This window comes from Diceros bicornis, chromosome 8, assembly GCF_020826845.1.
Source record: "Diceros bicornis minor isolate mBicDic1 chromosome 8, mDicBic1.mat.cur, whole genome shotgun sequence".
In the NCBI taxonomy this organism is placed as follows: Eukaryota; Metazoa; Chordata; class Mammalia; order Perissodactyla; family Rhinocerotidae; genus Diceros; species Diceros bicornis.
In genome coordinates, this window is record NC_080747.1 from 12,298,309 (window position 1) to 12,322,749 (window position 24,441).

The following is a 24,441-nucleotide window of genomic DNA, read 5'->3' on the forward strand; positions in this document are numbered from 1 at the left end:
GTGTGTGTCTCTCTTTACAGCTCTGGGCCTGTTGAGAGGCCCACAGTGGGCCTAGGTAAGTATCTGTGGAATGAAAGGATGAGTGGAGGAAGCACTCAGTTGTCCACAATGGATGAACGGATAAACCAAATGTGGTATATACCTACAATGGAGTGTTATTCGCTGTGCAAAGGAAAGAAATTCTGACACATGCTACAGCCTGGATGAGCCATGAGGACATTATGCTAGGTGAAATGAGCCAGTCACAGAAAGACAAATACTGTATGATTCCACTTATGTGAGGTACCTACAGTAGTCAAATTCACGGAGACAGAAAGCAGAAGGGCAGTTCCCAGGGGCTGGGAGGAGGTGGGAATGGGAAGCTTTTGAAAAACTCCACGTTCTGCTCTTCTGCTTTCCGCATTCTGACTTGGTCTGTCTGGAGCAGGCGCTGTATCCTTTCCAGAGCCCTCCAGGTGATCCTCAGGTGTGGCCAGAGTTGAGAACCACAGGACCAGACAACTTTGACAGTCCTCCTGGTTCAGGGGGTCCCTGTAGAGGGGCCACAGTCACAGACTCACTTCTTGGGAACAGCCCTTGGGCCAGCAATGGCCACTTCCCAGTCCCTGTCCCAAGCAGCAGGTGCCCCTGGAAGTATCACACCTAAGGCCTCCAATTTTGGAACAGAGGAGGCATTGAAGAAATGAAAAAAACCACATTAAACTTCCAGAAACGGCTCTTACTCCTTCCATGCTGCCTCTTCAGTCAGAGACATCTGCTTCTGTCTCTGCTGGACTCAGGAATTCCCGAGGCCCTCTGTTTTCTTTAAACCAGCCAGCTTACTCAAAACAGCTATTGCTTGGCTACGATTTGAATTGATGGAACTGTGCTCTACTCACGAGGACAAAAATGAAGATAGTGGACTTCCGCAATAAACGAAAGCAAGGACTCATCTTTCTACAGCCACACACTTGAACTTGAGGCCCATTCTGTGATGACATATGTGATTGAGTAAAGCAGACATCTCTGTACACTGCAGTCTTAATTTCTTTATATATCTATACCTGTATATCAATACAAAATATATAATTATTATATAATCTATAGTTTAAAAAAAATATATATATATACACCAACAAAAATGCTGACTTGCACCTCCAGGATGAGATGTTTACTTTTGACTTTAAGGATGAACAGTAGCATCATGAAGCCTGCCCCTAGACTTCTTGTCACCTCTCCCCCTTTTCTCTTATTTGTGGGGCACATAGGAGGCTCTGATCTCTGAGACAGAGAGAGGGAAGACAGTTGAGTTACAAACTCCTCCGAGGTCTGTTTCAACTCTAATGTCCTCTAACTCTGCTCCTTCTAAACCAGGGTCTCTTAAATTTTTAACCTGGGGTTTCTTGAACTCTGAGGGTGATGTTTCTTGAACTGAGGTCTGCATTGCTAAGAAGCATAAGAATAATTTTGGAGGTTGGTGAGTTCTCTATGAGACTCCGTTGAGTTTTTGTGATTAAATAAGAATATGCTATGAAAGCTTATGGTGTATGCTAGATATTCAGCACATGTTAATTTCTCTTTCCTGCCACATCTTTTGTTGTGGAAAATTCTCTTGTTCTTCTGTCTCAGGGAAACGTTTCTTCTCCACCTTTTGTCCGCCTCAAGTCCTGTATGTGCTGCTAAGGACAGAGGTAGAAGAATTTTACATGGAGTTGGAATCTGGAACAGGAAATTCCTGAGAGGGCCACTGTGTTAAATAAATGGAATTAAAACATGGTCCTCTATAGAGAAATAGCCGCCAAACGCCTTTTCTTTTTTTTTTTTTTTTTAATTTTTTGTTTATTGCAGTAACATTGGTTTATAACATTGCAAAAATTTCAGGTGTACATCAAACGCCTTTTCCCTAAACGCCCCGTCACGGTGCCCCATAAATTTTCTCTGACACCGAAGTACGTAATGTAATAACTTTTTTCCTTAAATATATAATATATGGAGAACGCCAGGCTGACGATGGTTTCCTGGCACAGCTTTTGACGTCAGTGCAGTTGAAATGTCTGTGCAGACTGGGCAAGTGGAAGGGCGCCCGTGGAGAGAGCCCCCAGGAGCCAGGCGCATGTCACGTGTTACCCCATTTAATCCTCGCACGCCTCCCGTGAGTGCAGTATCTCCCTCATATGGATGGAGAAACCGAGGCTGGAGCAGTTAATAGCCTGCCTCGTAGGCAATGATGCTGTAATAGCAGAGTGGGAGCCTGACCTTCAGGCTCACAGACTTGGGATCCAGTCCCGCCTTTACCACTTCCTAGTTGTGTGACCTCAGGCAGGTTGATTAAATGCACAGCCTGAGGTTTCCTCCTCTCGGTAAAATGGAACAGTGGTGGTATCTCCCTGTGACAGAGCCTGTGGGCTGACCCCTTCTTCTCTAGGATTTAAACCATGATTTTAGAGGTGCAATGGACATCAAAATTAAAGATTGCATTTCTCATTTTCCCTTGCAGCTAGGTGTGGCCATATGACTACATTTTAGCAAATGAGATAAGAGCAAATAGTAAGAGCATCTTCTAGTACCTATCTGTAAAAGGCAGCTGGCACATGCTCACTGCTGCTGCTGCTCTTTCCTCCTCTTACTTCATTTTCTTTCTCTTCCTCTTTTTCCCCCTAATCTTGCCTGCTGGCTGGAATGTAGTCATGATGGCTGGAATTGGAGCAGCCATTTTGGACTGAGTAGATGGGTCTCTGACATGTGGAATGTCATACCAGTCCCAGATACTAGCCTCCAGATTGATATACGAGTGAGAAGTAAAATTCTGTCTTGTTTAAGTCCCTGTAGTTTTAGGTCTTACTAACTCAAATCAAATCCTGATACACACGCTCACAGACGTGTTATAAGATTAAATGAGATATGCATGTGATGCATATATTAAGCCCTCAATAAATGCTACCTGTTATTATGATTATTATCACCCCAGCACACCCAGATATTAGATGGCTGATCTGGAATTTTGTCCTGTGGCTGTTTTGCATCAAAGCTATTACATTTTCTAGGCTGGTTCTTCCTAAATCCATCCAAAACTGAGAGCAAAGTGAGACTCATATTGCATGTGGACAAGGAGATAAGCAGGGTGTTAACCTCCGGCCTGTGTTTGTGCCCTAGATCTGACCCCAAGCAGCTGTCCCCACCCCAGGCGTGGGGCATACGGAATGTCTTTCAGGCCCTTGTAAGGATGAGCCATGTTTCTAGGTTAGCGCATGGGGCATGGGCCATGCCCGCCTCTGCTGGCTGGGAGTGACTGCTCACAGCCAGGAAGGTCTGAGCCAGGGGCACAGAAAGAAAGGAAGGAAATGTAATGCTGATATTGGTTATGCTGTGCTGGGCACTGTCCTGAAAGAATTTAACATGTGTTTTACTTAATTCTAGGACATCTGTATTAGGTAGATACCTTATAGATGAGGAAACAGAGGCAGAGAGAGATTGAGTGACTTTACCAAGGACACACAGCATAACTGGCAGAGCCAGAGTTCCGACAGGCAGCCTAACTCAAGGGTCTCCCTCCCTGCCCTAAACAGAAGGGCTTTCCCCTGATTCCTGCCCCAAAAGAGCAGGTGGGCAGGGAGGCTTCTGTGGAAGGGCCAGTGCCATGCTAATATTCTCTGATTCCTTGGCTTATTGGAGAGAAGCCAGTCTGAGTCAGGAAGGCAGGAGATCCTCTGGAATGGCCTACTGTGTGTGCTCCGTGATGGGAGAGCAGACTCAGAAGAGAATAGAAAACTAGGGGTCTTGTCTTTACTTCTCCTGGTCAAGCTGCCTGACCTGGTACTGTACCTCGACTCCCTGCTGCAAAGGCTGGAGTTTACTCTGATAATGATAACTGAGCTCTCCCAGTGGAAACCCACTTCTCTGCCCCGAGGAAATGATGAGCTATGTGCACTGTTAACACAAACACGCAAAGAAAGTTCCATCTGCTGTCTTCTCTAGACATCTTTGCCATTCCCTCCATCATTCTTCCTTGCCTGCCTGCTTTCTCAATGCCAAGGGCTGTTTGGAGGGGATGTGGAGCTGAAATTTCTATTTCAGAGACTTTTCTCCTTTGGGACCAGCTCAGAGTTTTCCAGAGTGATTTTTCAAAAACAAAAATCAGGGGCTGGCCCGGTGGCCTAGTGGTTAAGTTTGGCACACTCCACTTCAGCAGCCCAGGTTCAGTTCCCGGGCATGGACCTACACCACTCATCAGCAGCCATGCTATGGTAGTGACCCACATATAAAATAGAGGAGGATTGGAAACAGGTGTTAGCCTAGGGTGAATCTTCCTCAGCAAAAAAAAAAAAATCAGCCAAGGCAACTTCCATGCTTAAAACCATCCAATGGTTTCCCACTGTCATTAGAGTAAAATTTGAAATTATTTCCCTGGTCCAAAAGGCCTAAGTGATCTGCCTCTCGATTATTTCTCTGACGTGATTTCTCACTATTCCCTTTGTCCCTTTACACTGCAGTCATGCTGTTCTTCTCTCATTTCCCCCCAATCAACAAGGTCTTTCCTGCCTCAGGGCCTTTGTACTGCAGAACCCTCATCTGGATTCACTCCTTCTCAGCATTTAGTCTCAGCTTAAATGACCTGGCAGGGAGACCCTCCCTGACCAGCCTCCCTAAAGTGTCATTGCCTCAGTATTCTCCTGGAGGCCCTCCCCACTGATTTCTTGCATACATATGATCATCTGTACTTATTTTGCTAACTTATTTGCTTGTTTGTGTACTGTATGTGCCTCTAACCAGAGTGAGGTCCACGAGGGCAGGGACCTTGTAGGGCAGGGAGGGGAATGCTCATCTCATAACAATATTGCACAGATCAGCCAAGATGATTGATGTATATGAACTACTCGGCACTCAATAAATGCCTCCTACATGAGATTTTTTGGGTAATTATGCTCCAAAAATATGTTTGAAATCTGATTATTCCTGTTTTATTTTATTTTCCACGTTTTATTTCACAGAGATAAAGACTGCCAAAAGATACAGGAGGCGTTCATAAAGTCATTTACTTCTAAGGACCCTTGCAACGTTACAGAACAAGACTATCAACTGTTCATAGAGCTGACGAATGAAATTGTACCCTGCGACAAGGTAATTGGGGCACATTATTCACTTTAAAGCTGAGGATAAGAGCGGAGAGAAGAGGTCACAGGACCAGATTTGGACCAGGATGAGGGAAGATGAAAATCTGGACATTAGAGCATAGCTGCGGTTGGCAGGGATGGCGTTTGTGGGGCTACTTGGGGACCAGGATATCATCAGGATTTAGGACACCTGGGGAGGGGAGATAAGAGAGAGAAGTGGGGACATGGAAAGACAAAAGGATACTTGGCCAAAAATCAGGCCAAACAAACCTAACACAAAACCCAACCCAAACAAAAGTAACCCAGCCTTACATAACTATAAAACTCTCCCCTCCCCCTGATAATAATAATACTGTAGAATGCTGTCTTTGCTTCGTAAGGACTCTCTTAAACTTTATCTTATTAGGTCTTCACAGCCATCCCGTGGAATAGGCAGGTCAGGTGTCACATTCCCATTTCAAGTGAGAAAACCGAGGCTTGGTGAGTTAGGTAACCAGTGATCACTCAAGTTTGATGGTCTTGAAAGTGACCAGTTGAAATGTCAATGGCACAAGATTTGGAGCTGGAGAGACCTGATTTTGATACATTGATGATGCCATGAAAGGTCTGTAATGGAGAGCATCTTTTCTAAAGTCAGCATTTAAGGTGAAAATTCAGTGTGCCCCAAATCCTCTTTGTGAAGCCCTTAAACTAGCCACAGATCACAGCCTCTCATCCCATCGTCAGAGAGCGAGAGTGATTATGGAGCTCCTGCTTGCTGCACCAAGCACAAAGCCTTCCACAGAGGAGCTGCTTGGTAAATAACCCCCTGGGTGACACTTGTTGAATAAGTGACTGTGCCACAGACGTGGGACTAAGCAGTTCATTTGCATTGTCTCATTTAATCTCCTCAGCATCCCAGGAGTTCCTTATAGTTATTATCTTACCATTTTACGGATGGGGAAAGTGAGGCTTAGTGATGCTTTGTTTGCCCAAGGTCGGACAGCTAGTAGGTAGTGATGCTGGGCTTCAGGAGGCAGCGTGACTCCAGGGCCCGTGTTTCAGATTACACCCTCCACCGCCTCCTCTGGAGAAGGAACAGACCCACGGAGCAGACGTTGTTCTGAAATTTGACTTTCTGTACCTTTACAAAGGGATCCTGAAAAAGACTCACCATATTTGTTCTTTTCTTTTCTTCTTTTTGTGGGGATAGGGGAGATTTGAGGAAAGAAATAGGGTTATGGAGCTCTTTAAGAATCAAAGAGCACTTCTCCCAGGAAATAGCGTGTAGACAAAATTGTTTTGCAGATAGCTTTAGGAATGTTGGAACTTCTTAATGCCTTCTCCAGATGAGTTCCAAGCCTACGTTTATTCTAAGATTTTGATCAGTGCCTTTCAGACTTTTTTACTGCAATCCAGAATAATAAATTCATTTTACACTGTGATGTGGAAAGCACACACACACACACACGAACACCCTCCACACACGCTCTCGCTCACTGACACACAGAAAACAGTGATGCACTCAACAACACTTACCCTCCCTATATGTGATTTACTCTATTTTCTATGTTTTTCTTTCATTTAAAAAAAATGTGGGTTTGTTTTTTTGACTTACTAAATTGATCTCAATAACAAGTTGTGTTTATTCTTTCTTAGACTGTCTTTTGGAGCAAAACAAAGGAGCTGGCGCATCAGTACACGGAGATCCAGCAGGAGATGTTCACCCTGGAAAACACGCTGCTGGGTTACATTGTCGACGGTCTCCGGTGGTGTGGAGACGCGGGCTCTTCTGGTGAGGATCTGGGCCGTGCGGGTTGGGGTTGCTCGGGGATGTGTGGGGTGAAGGAGCCCCGAGCTCTGCTGGGGGCCCTGAAGAATCAGTGTGGAGCAAGGAGCCATAGGCGCCCGTCCTGATGCCATCTATACCCTCACTTGACAACTCAAGCTGATGTAAAATAGCATTCTTTAGATCAACTCCTGTTTTATAGAAAAATTGACTTCAGAATTTGGGGCTGTCCATGCTCCCTGATTCCCTCCTTTCTGAGTGCAAGTGGAACCTGCTTCTGAATGGTTGGCATTTTGTTTTCTATAAGGGCGTCATTCAGGACCAAAGAATTCTAGAGCAGGCTGAGGTCACAGAGGGACCCAAACCGCAGTGCTTGTTCCACAGAACAGCCACTGTGGCCATGAGGTGCGCTTCTCAGCATCTCAGGCCACTTTGTGGCTTTGCTGTCATTTTTCAAAGGTTATCTTATCTTGCCCAGAAACACCCAGAACACCTCGCTGTGGGAAGATGTTTTCTACTCAGGAAACCCTACTGAGCCTGTTTTCACTTCTTTTTTCCTTTATACTGTGGATATTTTTACTTTATATTGATTTATTGTTATTGTTATTGCTTTTGATTGTTATTAACAGCTTATCTTATCGTAGCTTCTTCATTCCAGATTTGCGTTATTTCCAATTACAAAAATGGTGCACGCTTATTTGAAAAATACTTGCATATTACAGAAATGCATAAAAGTAAAAAGCGAAGGTCACCCTGCCTTCTTCCCTCACTCCTCAATTTCCATGCCACTTCCCAAAGGAGGACTGTTGTCAACAGTTTGGTGTACATCCTTCCAGACATTTCCTTATGCTCATACAAACATATACATTTAAAATGTACACATACTGTTCTGTAATTTGCTTTATTTATTTAAAATGAGCAGGTATAAATACAGCCATATTTTTTAAAAAGGCCTCATCATATCTCCTCTATGGATGCATCATAATTTATTTAGCCAATCTCCTATTGACAGACATTTAGGTTGTTTTAGATGTTGTTGCTATCACAACCACTGTTGCAAGGAGCACTTTTGTACACACACACACGCACACCACAACACACGTACATCTGCATGCGTGTGGAAGCATTTCTGAAAGATAAATTTTTACAAATGGTATTTCGGCGTGGATAAATTGTGATAGAAACTGATAAATTGTCATTGAAGAGGTGGTAACAATTTATACATTCATCAAAATATCTGAGATTATTTATTTACCTATACTCTCACCAACACTGAATATTAATACTTCAAAATGTCTTTGTCAATTTGAAAAAGAAATAATACCTTGGCTTATTTTGCGTTTCTTTGATTGTGAGGCTGAGCTTGTTTATGTATTTTATGGTAAATACCTCTATTTCTTTTGTAAACTGGCAGTTCGTTTATCTTCACCATTTTTATTGGGATGTCTGTTATTTTCTTATTTATAGAAGCTCTATATAAATTAATAATAGTAGCGAATTCTCATTGGGCCCTTACAAAGTCCCAGCTGCTGTGCTACATACTGTATGAGTAGTCGCTGGTTCAGTCCTTCACAGCCCCATGAGGTCCTATGGCGATCCCACTTCACAAATGGGAAGTCCAAGGCACAGGGCTGTTAAGTAAGTTGCCAGCTAGTAAGTGGCAGAGCTGGGAGGGAACCCAGGCTTACTGGCTGGAGAACTTGTGTTCTTAACCGTCATCCTGCCTGTTTTCTGGCACAGAGGTGGCAAGTCTATTTTCCTTAGATTATGTTTTTCTTTCAACACTGTTTCTATTCTGTCGTCGGCCACAGAGACATGCAGTGAATCTGTCGATCCTTTCCTACTTGGCTTCTGGGTTTCATATTCCCCTTATGAGAAAAAGATTTTCCTTACTCAGGAGTGGAGAGTCTTCTGTATTTTCATCTAGTATTTTTATTTTTGTAATTTTTAAATGATTCTTTAATCTGGAGTCTTTCCACCCGGAATAAAGGCATACGAATATCTCTCTCCATTTATTCACTTCCTTTTTAGTTAAGTTTTATAGTTTTTGCCATGTCTCCTGCTTCCCTTTTTTAATTTCTCTTTCTGTAAGTTAGCTTTTCTTGATAATTCATTTAATTCTTTCAGCTTTTAAATGTGTTTACTGAAAACTTTTCTTTTTTGGTTTCATTTTTTAATTCAGCACCTCAATTCTTTCTTAGAATAAAATGGAGTTATAGCAAATAAAAAAATCTATTTCTTATGTATTTATATTTGAGTTCTTTATTTTTGCTCTCTTTTCAGTTGAATCCTGTATAGGTTGTTTTATTTTGCCTACTTTCTTCTTCTTTGGCCTTAATTTTTATTGATTTTAACCTTTTCTTCCAATTTATTTGCTGTCTTTCCTGATTTTTATATTTTAATTGTTATATATTCTGGCTTACACATTTTTTTCTACCTGACTTAGTTGTACCTTGTTTATTTGTTTTACTATGGAAGTCTTAATTTCTGTTATAAAATTCTAATCTCTTTTTACTTCTTTTTTTATATGCTTAATTTAATTTCTCTTGCTTGGTTGTAAAATTTACCTCCTTTTCTTTTTACCTCTAACTTTAAAGTTTATTTAGTGGTGTGTTTGCATAATGGCAGGCAGCAAGGGGGAGATGTCCTTGGGGGGAGAGGGGAGGTGACAAACTGGGAGACTGCTCTCCAGATGTGGTTGTGAAGATAAAAGAGGTTTATGCCCACGAAAACCTATGAAGGGTAGCACCTCTGTAGCACCTCACAAGATGTATGCTCATTTTCTCGTCATCAGCATTTTTGCCTCTATTGGGAGATGATTCAGATTTCTCTTTTGACTCCACAGTAATTATTTACATCTGTACATGAAAATGTTTGTTTTTTTATTTGTGTGATTTTCTTTTTAAAGCATTTATTTATTATAAAAATTCCCAGAATTACTTCCTCATCCCTCAAAGGATTTATAATCTAGAACTTTCTTTCCTGTCACTGGCAGTCAAGCCCACGACTGTGGTCTACAAGTGTATATTAGTTTCCTATGGCTGTCGTAATAAAGTACCATAAATTGGATGGCATAAAACATTATAAATTTACTTTTTCACAGTTCTGGAAGCTAGAAGTCTGAGATCAAGGTGTCAGCTGGGCCATGCTCTCTCTGAATGCTCTAGGGGAGAATCTTTTGCCTGTTCTAGCTTCTAGTTTGCTGGCAATCCTTCGTGGTCCTGGGCTTGTAGATGCATCACTCCAACCTCTACCTCCATCTTCACATGGCTGTCTTCTCTCTGTGTGTCTTCACGGCGTCTTTCCTCTGTGCATGTCTGTCTCTGTGACCAAACTTCCCCTTCTTATAAGGACACCAGTCATATTGGATTAGGACCCAGTTCCCCTAATGACTTCATCTGAACTTGATTACATCTCCACAAACCCGTTTTCCAAATAAGGTCACAATTCCAGGTACCAGGGGTTAAGACGTCAACATATCTTTTGGGTTGACACATTTCAGCCCAGAGCAAGGTGGAAGGAGACAGGTGTTTCTCTAGGGTCAGCTGTACTCACACCCATAGAGGAAACAGGCAGCTGCCACATGCTTGACTTCTGGGGCACAAGAAAGTGTTCCAGGGCCTCTCTCCATGCACGTCCCCTACCTGCTTGATGATGCAAAGTGGAGGTAAGACATCCCCAGATTCTGCCTTCATTCTTACTCCACCCTCCTTACCCATCTCCAATCAGTCACCAACCTAATCTATGTACCTAGTAATTCATCCTTTGTTTTCTATCGGCATTACCACTGCCTGAGTCCAGCACACTAACATACCCTCCTTTCTTGCTGGACTGCTGTAAGATTCTCACTGCTCACTCCTTACTCCTTTAGGTCAGCCTCTGACTGGCCACCACAGTGGAATTGTTTCCGTCTCTTACCTAAAACCTCAATAGCTCTTTTGCCTCTAGGATAAAGTCTACATTCCTTAACAAGGCCTGGCCTCTGTCTTTCATATGCCTCATCTTCCATCATCCCTTTCCTCATCCCTTCTGCTCTGGCGGTACTAATCTAAGCCCCTTAGGCTGTCTCACAACTCTGTGCCTTTGCACGTGTTCTGTCTGCATGGAACACCTTCCTCTGTCTCATCTGTCTGAAGACTCCCATTCATCCTTCAAAACCAAGTTCAACATCAACTTTCCCTAATAGTGCTGCACCCCCAACCCAAGTTGATCTTTCTCTGATTTAGACTAGATCATGTGTACTAGATCATGTGGCCTCTGAAGGCAGGGCTTCTATCTAATTCATCTCTCTATCCCCAGGAACTAACATTTGATAAATGTTCCTGCAGTCAAATGCAATGGATAAAGAAAATGTGATGTGTATATACATACATACATACATACATACAATGGAATATTATTCAGCTCTAAAAAAGAAGGAAATCTTGTCGTATATGACAACATGGATGAACTTGGAGGGCATTATGCTAAGTGAAATAAGCCAGACAAAAGACAAATACCGCATGGTATCACTTATAGGTGGAATCTAAAAAAAACAAGTAAAACTCATAGAAACAGGGAGTAGAAAGGTGGTTGACAGGGGATGGGGGACGTAGGGAGAGGTTGGTCAAAGGGTACAAACTTTCAGTTGTAAGATGAATAAGATCTGAGGATCTATTGTATAACTATGTATATACCGTGTATAACATGGTGACTATAGTTGATAATACTGTATTGAACGATTGAAATTTGCTAAGAGAGAACTTAAATGTTCTCGCCAAAAAAAAAAGAAAAAAAGAATATGAGGTGATGGATGTGTTAAATCGTTACATTGTACACTCTAAATATCTTATTTTATTTGTTAATTATACCTCAATAAAAAATAATAAAAATAAATATTTGTGCATTAGGCAGATATTCTTCAGAGAAGTAACACAAGAACTATGTATTCATGCTCTCTGTTGTAGCTCACCAGTGGCTGATCCAGCCTTGACCAGGAGAGTGTAGAAAGACTCTGAGGCCATCTGAGCCTGAGGGGGTGGGGACTGAGGGGGGGGGAAGAAAGCTGTCAGCAGGAGAGGAGGAGTGCTTGGCCAAGGCAGCCCCTGAGGGCCCAGTTGTATCTCTAACTCCTCCTGGATCTGGGGATACTGTTGGGGGCTTTTCTCTATCATGTGAGCTTTGCTGAAATTTCCCAGAATGATGACTCAAAGTGGGTCACTGTGTTCCTGTCTGGGATTTGGAGGGTAAGGCAACGACTTGGAAGCAATTTAGGGGACACTTAGTTAAATTAGGTAGAGATGTGTCCATTCTCCAGCCTCCAACTTGGCAGCAATGCCATTGGGAAAAGCCTCCACTATGATCCACTAGCCGGGGAGAGTGAAGCTGAATTATACCCTTTCTTTTCTACTTTAATTATTTTCTATGAACTATGTCTTTTAGAAATAAACTATAAATCTTGTCCAGACTGGAGGGAAGAATGCTTCAACAACTCTGTTTCTGTATTCTGGAACGCGGTTTCCAAAAGGGTAAGTACTAAAATTGAAATTCTAGAATTTTGGAGACCGAAGAACTTAAGACATCATCCAGTTACTGGTTAGTTTTAATTCCTTTTGGGTCACAGTTCCTTTTAGGAACAAAAGTTTTGGATTCTCTCCTGAGAAAAATGTTCTTAAGCACATGCCAGAAGATTTCCACATAAAGTTTAGGGCATTCGTGGAGGACCCATGGGCTCCAGTTAGAGAATTCCTGCTCTCTGGCTTTGGCTACCAGGAAGCTCGGGCTTGGTTTAATCCTCTGATCCAGGTATTGGCCAATCTGAGATTCCTAGAACAGTCTTAATAATCTATATTTATAGAACAGTTACTGTGTGGCCAGGCACAGTCCTCAGCTCTTTACATGGATTAAAACCTTTCATCCTCACAAGAACCCTGTGAAGTAGGTACTGTGAGTTTCACGCTCATTTTACAGATGAGAAAATGGAGGTATGGGTAAATAAGCAATCCACTAAGTGTACAAAGTTAGTAAGTGGCAGATCTGGAAGTTTATCCCAAATGGTCTGACTCCAGATCCAGACTCTAGGCTGGGCCATACCCCCCATCCTCCCTCTCCCCAGTCTCTCTATCTTTTTCCGACTTGACTCTAAGCTGCGTTTGTGCATATTTATTTTTCTTATAAGTTGCTTCTTTGCAAGTGGATTAGGAAGGAAAGGGAAAGAAAGGAAGGAAGAAGGAAATGAAGGAAAAAAAAAGAGGGAGAAAGTAAAACTCTACTACTTATAATTCTCCAAAATTAAATTTAGACATCTAAGGGGTCTGGGCAAGTGGAAACTCACATTTGTTAAGTGTGTATTTATGACAAGTCCTGGGCAGGTGCCTTACCTGTGTCGTCCTATTTAGTCCTCACAATAGGTGGTGTGGGAAGGTACACATCTCCACGGTTCAGGTAAAGAAACTGAGACTCAGAGGTTAAGTGACTCGTCCAAGGTCAGTGGGCTAGTAAGTAGCAGAGCTGAGGGCCTGACCCACCTGAAGGAGATTCGGGTACACCCTGGTGTGGCGGAGACAGGGTAATCACCTGGCTTTTGAAGTAAGGAGACGTTTACACTTGGGCAGATTCTTTAACCATTCTGACCTTTAGATTCCTCATTTGTCAAATGGGGATAAAAATAATGCCGGTCCTGTAAGGTTACTGCAATATTTAAACAAGATACCACCATCCCATGAACTCACTCAGAAGGCATTCCTTTAATAGATTCTTGTTGAGTACCTACTATGTGTGGTGAAAAATTGGAGGCACTGTAGAGTTTTTTGTTGTTGTTTGTTTGCTTTTTTGAGAAAAGTTTCTATTTATTTGATCACTCTATAATATTTTGGGGCAGTGCTATTGCTAAAAACTTTTAAAGCCAAGTCATATTTTATACGTCAAGCACCTCCCAGTGGTCCCCACACTGCCCTTGAAGCTGGGTGGTGGTGAAGGTGAGGGAGGGTGCCCTACACTGTGAGCTGTCCTGGGACCACAGCTTTATCTTGGCCAAGTGCTCGTACATGTATGTGGAAGGCCTTCTTTGGTCAGACTAGACCCTTCTTTTTCTGACAATAGAGGCAGTGCTGCTTGGGGTTTGAACCCCATCTCACTTTCTAGCTTTCAAGTAACGTGACCTTGGGGAACATTGACCCAATACTTACCTCGTGGGGGATGTTGAGAATTATGTGTTGTGGGGTCAGTGCTTGGCACCCTGTAAGCACCCTATTGAGGTAGCCCTTGAGATTGATAATAACTGGGCCTCTGTCCTCTGCTCATCACACAGCGGAAAAAGAGAAGCCGCATTGTATCTTCACAATTCAGTTTCAAATTGTTCAGTGGTGTTTTATCACCTGTAGAATAGAGGCCAGAGTCCTTGGCAGAGCATTCGTGGCCCTCCATGAACTAACTGATCTACCCAACTTTAGCATCCACTGAAGTTTCCTCCCAAACCCCGCTGTTCTCTCAAGCTCCAGGCCTTTCTGTTCGCAGCTGCCTCAGCCTTTACCAGGTGAATCCTATTCCTCCTTTAGGACTTGGCTTTTGTTGCCTCTGATACGCTTTTTCTATTTCTTTCCTAATCTCCGTCTCAGAGTATTTGGACTTCTTGCTTCCTCTTTCCCTCCCTTCCTCCTTCTCTCTTTTCCTTCCACAGATTTTCACTGGGTGCCCACTCTGCCATGCACTAGCTATGAGGCTCCAGGGCGGTAGTGACAAGCCAGGCTCATGGCTCTCAAAGAGCTCGCAGTACCAGCAGCTAAACCTACGTTGAGCTCATCATCACAATGCCATACATAGATGGATAATGTGAGGAGGGGGCTTGCTCTGGTCCCAGGGGCCCGGGTGGATTGCTTTGTTTTGTTCATTGTGTTTTTCCTAGTGCCTGGCAAAGATTCCAGCTGAATGTTTGTTGCGTGAAGAAATAAAATTCCTTGCTGAATAATATTCATTCACTCATTCCCCGTTTCTCTTTGTGCCTGTGCAGGCCTCAGTGTCACCTTCTCTCCTCAGATTCCCCTTTCTTGATGTTCCCCATTTCCCTGACCCCTGAATTGTCAACCCTGCTCCCACTCAATGAAATGTGCAGTGGCTACAGTGCATGGCCCCCAAAAGCGCTTTCATCTTCCTCCTTCACTGATGTTTTTCTTACTCATCTGGACTTCCCACTTCTGAACCACCAATTAAGCAACCCCATGAACAATGATGTTGACCTTCATTGTTCAAACACAGGTTGGAGCAACTGCTTCCAGAACACTCATGTGAAGCATAATCCTTTCAATAGCATGGGATGAAAATTACATAGACCTGGCATTACTGAGCTAGAGCCTTACAGGTTATTCCCTTCTTCTCTAGCTACTGCTAAGAGCTGTTTTGGTTGGAACTGCTGGGCCATGGTGATTAAGTTTGCATGCTGAAGAATGGTGGGCTTTTTTTTTTTTTAAGTTTGCAGAAGATGCCTGTGGTGTGGTCCATGTGGTGCTCAATGGTTCCCTCATTAAAGCCTTTGATGAAAAAAGGTACTCATTTCTTTGCATCCTATTTACAAGTGTTAGCACAGCCTCCTATTGGATATTTCATTCCTAGAAGAATATGCTTTTCATGTTTAAGGTTGGTACTGAAGATCTGGGCTAAAAAAGGTAAAATTTTTGTATCCTCTGGAGAGGTTTGTCTTTCTAAGTCAATGCTTTTGTGTGGTTTCTACTTTGCCTAAAATCCTCTAAATGTCCTAATGGTCCCTGCACTGTGTCCAGCTCCTCCTCTTGACTTTTTGAGGCCTGGTGTAATTTTCTCAGCTCTCTCTCCCATATACTCCATCCTGCCCATTTCCCACCTTTGCTGATGCTGTTCCTCTGTATGACCTGCCCCCTCCATCCTTCTGCCTAAATCCTCACCCCCATGAAGATCTGGCCTGACTCCTCTCTCTTCCATGAATGATGTGAGTCCCAATTCAGCAGTAAAGCTACTGTTGAGAACATCAGGGGCGGTGCTGGGCTCTTGGCCCTCATGATCTCTCGGCAGGCCTTATCAGCAATTTACCGCAGTGGTTAAAGGCGGGGACTCCAGAGGTCATGATGTATTATCTCTGTGACCTTAGGCAGGGCCACAGAGCCCCTGTAGCATGCACCTGAAGAGGTGATGGTGATGTGAAGAGCAGCTGAGATAATGTCTGAAGAGCGCTGGGCTCTGTGCCTGACAACAGAGGAAGTGCTCAATGAGTATCAGCTATTGTTCTTATTTAATCCACACCACCGAGTCTGGCCACACCAATGCCTTTCTTCTCTGACCGCCTTCTATATTTACAGTTTTTACCCCACTGATTACCTTTTCAGTCTTTGTTCTCTAATCTTTCCCTAGATAAGGCTGGACTGAGAGGCAGGAGCATATATTAATGTGCCCCTGGCACTCTAGGTATGCCAAATTAATTTTGCTTCTCTCCTGTTTTAATATTTAATTCCACAAAGAAGCATTTGTTCTCTTGTCTTCTTCTGACCTCAGCCATATGGGCTTTTGGGTGAAAGTGTTAACGTTCTCGAATTTTATAATCTGGTATTAGGGGTCCAAGCTGTCGGAGACTAACGGGGAAAGTTCAGGACTGGGGTTCAGGCAGGACATCAGGGTCTTTCAAAGCAGAGCTTCTCAACTTTCCCTGAGCATGTGGGTCACCTGGGGACTGCTCAGCTGCACATTCTGATTCAGCAGGTGGTGGGGGGCTGAAGTTCTGTAGTTCTAACTAGCTCCCAGGTGATGCTCATTAAGTTGGTCTAAGGCCCACTCTTGGAATAGCAAGTACGTAAAGAATCAACATCAGGGCACAGATAAACAATCTCATTTTGAGAATCTTATTCATTGAGGGTCACGTCAAATGAGTAAAAGTGGCTATTTCTAGTGCAAACCAGGGGTCAATTCCAAAGGGTAGGTTCTAAGCAGTGGTGCCCTGCCTGTGGGCTTTTCACAGGGGCTATGGGTGCCTGAACAATTTAATCTGGGGTTAAATGTTCTTTGTCTCTTCTATCTTAGCACTTTTGGACGTGTGGAAATCCGTAATTTGCATCCACAGAAGGTTCATACACTGCAGGCTTGGGTGATGCATAGCATTGGAGGAATTGCCAGGTATATGTTACTGCTTTGTACCCATTAGTGTCAGGGTTACTTTAGGAATCAGTCCACAAAAGAATCCACAGTCACAAGAATGCGTTGAGAAAAGACTGGCTCAGGAAATGAAGGGGCCTTACGCTACATTCAGCCCATCCCAACAACCTCTTAATTTTATCTCCATGATAGGTGTCTACCTAGTTCACACCTTTGGCTCCCCTGCTACCCCGTGAGCTCTTAGAAGCCACCTGTGTTTCACCTCTTTATCCCAGGGCCTTGCCCAGGGCCTGCTACCTAGAAGAAACTAAGAGACTCAAGAAATGTTTGCGAGATCTTGTTATTTTAACACTTTCTTCTTTCTTGCCCAGCATCTCATGTTCGAGTTCCTCCATATTTAATCTGAAAACGATTATAAATGAAAGGAATATTACATTTACCTGCCAGGATAACTACAGGTAATTGATTTCTTCTTAAAGAGAAATGGTGTCTCGCCATCTGCAGGCATTTTCCCTTGGGCTTTGCTGGTGACCTGTGGTAATCTCTGTTCTTCCCCCAGCTTAGCCCAGAAGGTGTTCCCAGCCAATGGCCTTCAATTGATCTCCTTTCCCCCTCCTTCTCTTCCTTCCCCACCCGGCCCAAGCAGCGATTTTCCTCTGAAGATGACCCAGCCTTTGAGGGCATATTTTCTGGTTTCCCCTGACCCAGGGCTGACAGGCCTGCTAAGCTTTCTGGGAGCAGAAGTGCGTTTTGCCAAATGTAAAGTATTTGTAAAATTCTTGTGACGACGTAACTTTGCATGTGAAGTTTCTTTAGTTGGATCTCAGTGTAGATGCCTAACACTTGGTAAGTTGCCACATGGCAGTTTACCAAGCTTTATCTTTCTCTAATGAAAAAATGTAAAATCTTTTTAAAAACTTAGAAGTAATACATGTTTATTGGAGAAAAGCTTAAAATTACAGATAGGTATATATTTTTAAAGTCACCTGCAACTCTGTTATCAAAACTGGGACCTTGTCCCTCATTTTTAAGTAGTTGTGGCCAATACTTAATATAGGCAGGGATCCGTTGCTAGAAGCATCTTTGAAGATTTTCCCGCATATGGTAGCTTAGAAAAAGACTGATGGAGAGAGGAAATTTTCTCAAAGAATGTAGAAGTGGAAATGCTAGAATGCTTTTCCCTTCTCCTTCCTGTCACCACCCTCTCCCACCGACCATATCAGAAAGGCAGAAGGACAGATTCAAGGAACATTCACTGAGAGCTTTTGTCTCCCAAGTGATCCAAATTCCCCATCAGTCAGCTGGCTTTAGAAAATAACACAAGCCTTCTACAGCAGTTAGATGGGAAAACAGACAGAACAAAGGAACAGCTATGAAAGAAATGTGGCAGCCATCTGACCAGTCTGAGTTATTCAAAGATATTTTGCATTGGGAAAATAGAATACTAAAACCTAGGAGAAGATTGGGGGATGTAGATGAGTTTTGTCTCCAACATTCTTTTATCTTTTTTCTTGCATTAAACATTCCCCTTTCTTTCATTGATGGCCTACTGTAGGCTCCAGATAAGCTCACTCTTTCTCCATCTGGGAAGAATATATAAGCATAACCTTCCATCTGGACTTGTATAGTGGCCCACAAAGGAAAGAAGTGATTTGTAAGCCAACACCTGTCATTCAGAACATCTGCTCATGTGACCTTAAACTTGAGGATCGGATTTGAAATCACTGTTTGTTTTCTCCATCCATGAGGGGATAATATATTCGCATGGCTATCTGAATTACCAGACCCGCAGGGCCCCTTGTTGTATCTAAGAGTTTGGTGGCTTTGCAAGACAGCTGCTTGTCTCTAGGGAAACCCAAAGTGGACCATAGGGACATAGACATAGACTGTCGTTTAAATCACTCCATCCCAAACATACCTCCCAATTTTAGCAAACTTTTGTCCAGCTGTCTTGGTGCGATTGTTTAATGAGCAAACAGGAATGTAATTACATTTATATAGATTAGACCTCCTAATGATTCCGCTGTTACCTCTTAACAAATCCCACCACTCAGACAAACATTATTAACATTTGGCTATATATCCTTTGAGTCTTTTTCCTTTTTTTCCCATATACACACTAACAATTCTGATAAAATGCATACAGAATTTCTTAACATATGTTTTAACTAGTGGAGTGAAAAGAAGGTAAAATATTCTTTTGGATTACCATAAAAATATCAAATGGTCGGCATGCTTATTCTGGTTAGTGCCCTCTAGTGGCGTATTAAGAAAAAATCTAAAGGGCACATTTCTCCCTCTGCGTTACTTTAAAATACGCTCTGTCTCTATCCATCAATGTGTTACCCAACATATGAAAAGTGTGTCTGTTTTATTGGGACATTGAATATTAATGTTTACATATTTATGGGAGAGATCATCTTAACAGCATAATTGCTGCTTCTTTTCCAAAACTGAATTCCCAATAAACTAGAAACTAATTAAGAAGCATATTCATATTCTCTTCACTTAACATAAAGCAAAGGTGGCTTCAAAAATCCTAAATAATCTTAGAAAGATTCCTTTTCCATAGCTGTATTTCCTTAAGGAAGAAGATACTTCTCCCTCCCTGGGATGTATTGATGTGGGGGATCCTAGGTTACCTTATTGGTGAGGATGGGGTGACTCTAAACTTAGAGCCACTGTGCCCAACTGGTCATGACAGTTGGCTAGAGACAAGCCTGAGATGGCCCATCCCAGAAGCACAGAGGTGCTGGTAGCTGCTTCTAAGGATCTCTTTCTTCCTTGACTCACATTTAGCAAAATCAGATTCAGTTCCAATTTAATGAACACTTTCCCCACTCTCCACTCCCCTCCTCCAAGTGCTCGGCACTCCCATTGGACCCTGTCACTTTGTTATCTTATATTTATGAAAATAAGAGTCATTCACCTGCTAGATATTTATCTAGGATTAGTTCTGTGCAAAAGTGGTGTGGTTCTCTAGCTGATGGCCTCCAGCCTTCTCAGCCTCTGGGCTGCCTTTGAGCCAACACTGCCTTAAGAAGCTTTTGAAGAGAAGAAAGCAAATCATCAATGGAAAGTATGGGGATCCCTCATCTCGGGTTATTCCTTCTGCTGTTTCTTCATCATCAGCTGACATTCATAGCACATATCTGTGACATGCAAGAGCCAGACATTCATTTTCATGTCCACATATTATCATCAAACATGCCTTCTCAGTATTTATTTCTATGGCTTTACAAGTGAAATGAAGCTAAACTGAGCCATACTTTAAGCCATTCACTCTTGGACTTGACTTTTCTCCATGTTGTCACTGTAGGAGAGGAACTTGCATGGGTGCTAAGTGTTCCATGCGTACTTTTGCTGCTAATGAAGGGGCTACTTTCCTGGTGAATTGAACCATAGATGTATTCAACTGCCGCTTGATCTCCTTTTTTGCTTTCTTGCCATAGGCCTCTCAAGTTTATTCAGTGTGTGAAAAATCCTGAGCATTCATCTTGTACATCCGAGATATGAGCCAATCTCACGGTTGTTTCAGATCTTTGAGCGCTTGCAGTCTACATCAACATGTATGACTCAGCAGACACTCTGGTGGATAGCAGAGGACTTGAAGGGATCGTCTGTCATCATGTGAACACTAGAGATGGAAACCTTTTCCTCCAAAGTCTTAAAATAGCATGTTATCGGCCTAGTTTTTATTTTGATCTCCTAATAATCAAGAAAAAAATTAATGTATAAAATTAGAATGAAATTTTTATATTAATTTATTTCATTTTAACTTTTATATGATGCTTTTATGTTGTTTACATGTTGGTAACATTCTTTCTGTTGAAAAACGACTACGCCAAACCTCTCTTATTGGCAGAGGCAAGGAAAGAAAGGTAAATGCTCAAGCTGTTCAGAAAATGTTACATTTCCAATTGAATGACCTTGTCTCAGGATATATTTTTGTACCCTTCATACAGAGAGTTAAACTATAAATTCCATGGTAATGGGTCATTGGAAAAAGTATTCTGTAGAATATATGCTACCTATGTACTTGATGCTTTATCTCTAACCATTCCAACACCCCTATAAAGTTGACATTATTATGTCCCATTTGTTAGATGAGAAAATGGAAGCTCAGAGAGGTTATATAATTTGCCTAAAGTCATGCATTTAGTTCAAGGTAGAGGCTGAATTTGAACTCAGCTCTGTCTGACTCCAAAGTACGTGTGCTCTCTCTTTCAAGATATTTTTGATATTTCTCAATACCAAACCTACAGCACCTTATGTTCTCTTCTAATAAATGCACATTGGATTAAATTGAATACTATAGAATCTGGAATGTGATTTTTCTGCATGACTTCAAACAGATACATTTTTTTTCCTCCTCTCCCTCCTCCTTGTGCTCAGTGTCTTATATATGTAGTAGGCAGTTAAAATATGTTCGTTCCTGATACTGGCAATTTATGTTTCTCCCTTTTTTTCTCGATTAGTCTTGCTTGGGGATTATCAATTTTATTACTCTTTCAAAGAACCAATCTTTAGCTTTGTTGATTTTTTCTTTCTATTTAATTTGATTTTTGCTCTTCTCTTTATTATTAGAGATGTAGAAATTCCTTCTAATTTCTTTGGGTTTCTTTATTGAGCTTCTTGAGATGGAAGCTTAGAGCATTGATTTTTCAGCCTGTTTTTTTTCTTATACATACATTTAGTACTACAAATTTTCCTCTGAGCACTGCTTTAGCTGCAGCTCTTAAGTTATGATACATGTCTTTCATTATCATTCAGTTAAAAATATTTTCTAATTTCATTGTGGTTTAGAAAGATGTTGCTTAATTTTCAAACATCTGGAGATTTTCTAGTTTTCTTTTTTTAAACATAGATGCGTTACATGAAGAATTGATGAACTAATTTGAGACTCCTTTGGGAAACCCACTTAGTTTGTTGAAAACAGCATAAATTTTGGAGTCAGGCATTTCTAGGTTCATATTTTGGCATCACTCTGTGATCTTGAACAAAATACCTAACCTCTCTGAGCTTCAGCTTCCTTGCCATTCAAATAAGGATTATAAAATTACCCCCATTAAAGTGTGGTGAGAAGTAAATTGTGGTGAGAAAAATTGACGCTCTGGTGCAGTGCATTCTATGGAAGCAAGCACTCGACCAAGGTTGGCTCCTTTCTGTCTGCCCCTGATTGACAATCCAGTTTTCTTCAGGAGACCTTGCAGCTACAGCCACTGTGATCAGTCCAGAAGTTCTTCACTAGCCCCTTCTGCACTTAGGCATGTCCTCATGGGAATTTAGTCTTGGCTGAACAGGAGGATGGGTGCTTGGGACCGGTTCAGATTTGCAACAAGTTTCAATTAACTCTACTTGCAGAATGTCTTCAGAAATAGGGTCCTACTAATCCACTGAGTGACCTGGCTATTTTTCTCTCAAGACTCTGCCTTATTGTCGGGCTCACTTGCTGATTTCTCAACTCTCTAATATATCTTCCTTGTTCACCAGGATACCTCTTGGAGTGGCTGCCCGTGTCAGAAAAATTTTGTTCTTTATGTCCCCTTCCAAAGATGAAACAGAGTAGAAATTAATTTGTATGAGGCTTTCCCCAAGAAGACTCATTTGAGTGTTCAAGTTCAAAGTTGGTGGAGACCTAAGAGGAGGCTGGTCCCAAGGTTTCACACTGTGCCACAGAGGGCCCTGGGGAGCCCTGGAGGAGGTGGCTACAGGCTGGGTGCTCTTTTCTCCTGTACCACCTCTGTATCCTCATTACCATGATGCCCCAATCTCTCTCTATAGTTCCAACTCTGTACCTTTGCCATCTCTAGCCCTAAGGACTTTCTGGCCTCCTTATAGGAATAGATCCTCCATATCCCTCTTCTTTTAAGTGATGTCTCTACTGAATTACTGATTGCTTATAAACTTCATGCTTTACTTATAACCTTGCTACTTCCTGTCTCCTACTCCATTCTTGTTTGCTCTTGAAAATCCTCTTACCATCCCAACTTGCACCCACCATCATACTTACCCAAAGGCTGTGGGAACAGGCCTTAATTTCCCTTTTCTAACTCCCTGAGGCTCACTATTTTTTTTCCTGTAATGGTTCTTGACCATATAATGTTTGTGGTACACTTTCAGATACAGTTCTGAAATTTTAGACTGAATACTTGAAAGGATACACACACACACACGTGCACACATATGTATATGTGTGTATACAATATAGACACATCCTTTCATGATCCAAAAATCACATCTCTCAATCCCCAGTAATTCTACATTCAATGAGTCCTTCTTTAGCCCTGCAGCACTGTGTTGACGTGTTTAGTGTCTCCTACATACCTGGCAGAAAGAGCCAGGTATATATCAAATATTTCGGCAAAATGCATTCTTTCTTTGGCTTTGGCTTGACAGCTTTCTAGGCCTTTAGCTCTAGTTGGATCAAGCTCAGCCCAGGTCTGCACACTCCCTGCTAGACGGACACAGCAGGAGCAGCATCAGCTTGCTTCTCGGCATCCCGCTCCTCCTTAAAACAGTTCCTGAGACTGTGACATGAGGCTCTCAGGTAGGATCCATGCTACACAGGAGGACTCTGTTTTTGTGCATTTTTAAAAGGCCACTAGTTATATTCATTGGATAAATGTTTTGCACAGCAAATTAAAATTGTGTAAAGTAAAATGTGAAAGTAAACCTAGAGGATGATATAACTTTGAAAGGCGTTTTATAAGTGCAGTGTTAACCCAGACATTTTCCTGTTAACCCAGTCTTTTAAAAATAGTGAAGGAACTAATTTATTTATACTACTAAGAGTCATCATTTTAATATATATATAACAATCTCTCGGGGACTCAGTAGCTGGGTGCTGCCCGGGTGCCGCCCTGAGAGGCAGTGGTTGGCTGGCTCTCAGCTCACAGCAACAAAGCACAGACGGCTTTGAACTGGTCCCTCACAGAGCATTTATCCTTGAACTTGATTCACATAGGTGCACATGACCATTCTCATCCTCTGATCGAAGTGCAAGCAGCACAAGCTGTGAAAACTGTGGAATTAAGAGACAGTTCATTAACTGGGCAAGTTCATTAATATCTGTGAATCTCCAGTTTGGAATGTATTTATAACAGACATAAATGTATTATACAACAATAAAAGAAAAATAAAGGACTTTGTGGAGTTATTCTTAAAAATAGTTATCTCTGCAAATACTGCACGATCTCACTTGTATGTGGAATCTAAAAAAGTCAAACTTATAGTAAGAGAGAGTGGAATGGCGATTACCAGGGTCTGGGAGTTGGAGGTGGGGGAGATGCTGGTCAAGGAGTACAAACTTTCAGTTATAAGATGGGTAAGTTCTGGAGACCTCAGGTACAGCATGGTGACTATGGTTAACAATACTGTATTGCATACTTGGAATTTGCTAAGAGAGTGGATCTCAAGTGATCTCACCACACGCACAAAGGGTAATGATGTGAAGTGATGGATATGTTAATTTGCTTAATTGTGATCATC

The 24,441-nt window shown here is 42.1% G+C and overlaps 1 protein-coding gene across 1 annotated transcript in view; it reads left to right on the forward strand.

Moving 5' to 3' along the window:
- The window catches only part of CD38 (CD38 molecule), a 51,633-nt gene extending 27,540 nt beyond the window's left edge, over nucleotides 1-24,093 (forward strand). The window contains exons 2-8 of the mRNA XM_058546771.1: nucleotides 4,968-5,097; nucleotides 6,729-6,864; nucleotides 12,280-12,365; nucleotides 15,304-15,377; nucleotides 16,879-16,971; nucleotides 17,322-17,408; nucleotides 20,403-24,093. Of these exons, the coding sequence (XP_058402754.1) occupies nucleotides 4,968-5,097; nucleotides 6,729-6,864; nucleotides 12,280-12,365; nucleotides 15,304-15,377; nucleotides 16,879-16,971; nucleotides 17,322-17,408; nucleotides 20,403-20,466 (670 nt within the window). The 3' untranslated portion in view covers nucleotides 20,467-24,093. The remainder of the gene's footprint in view (nucleotides 1-4,967; nucleotides 5,098-6,728; nucleotides 6,865-12,279; nucleotides 12,366-15,303; nucleotides 15,378-16,878; nucleotides 16,972-17,321; nucleotides 17,409-20,402) is intronic.
- The last annotated feature ends 348 nt before the right edge of the window (nucleotides 24,094-24,441 follow it).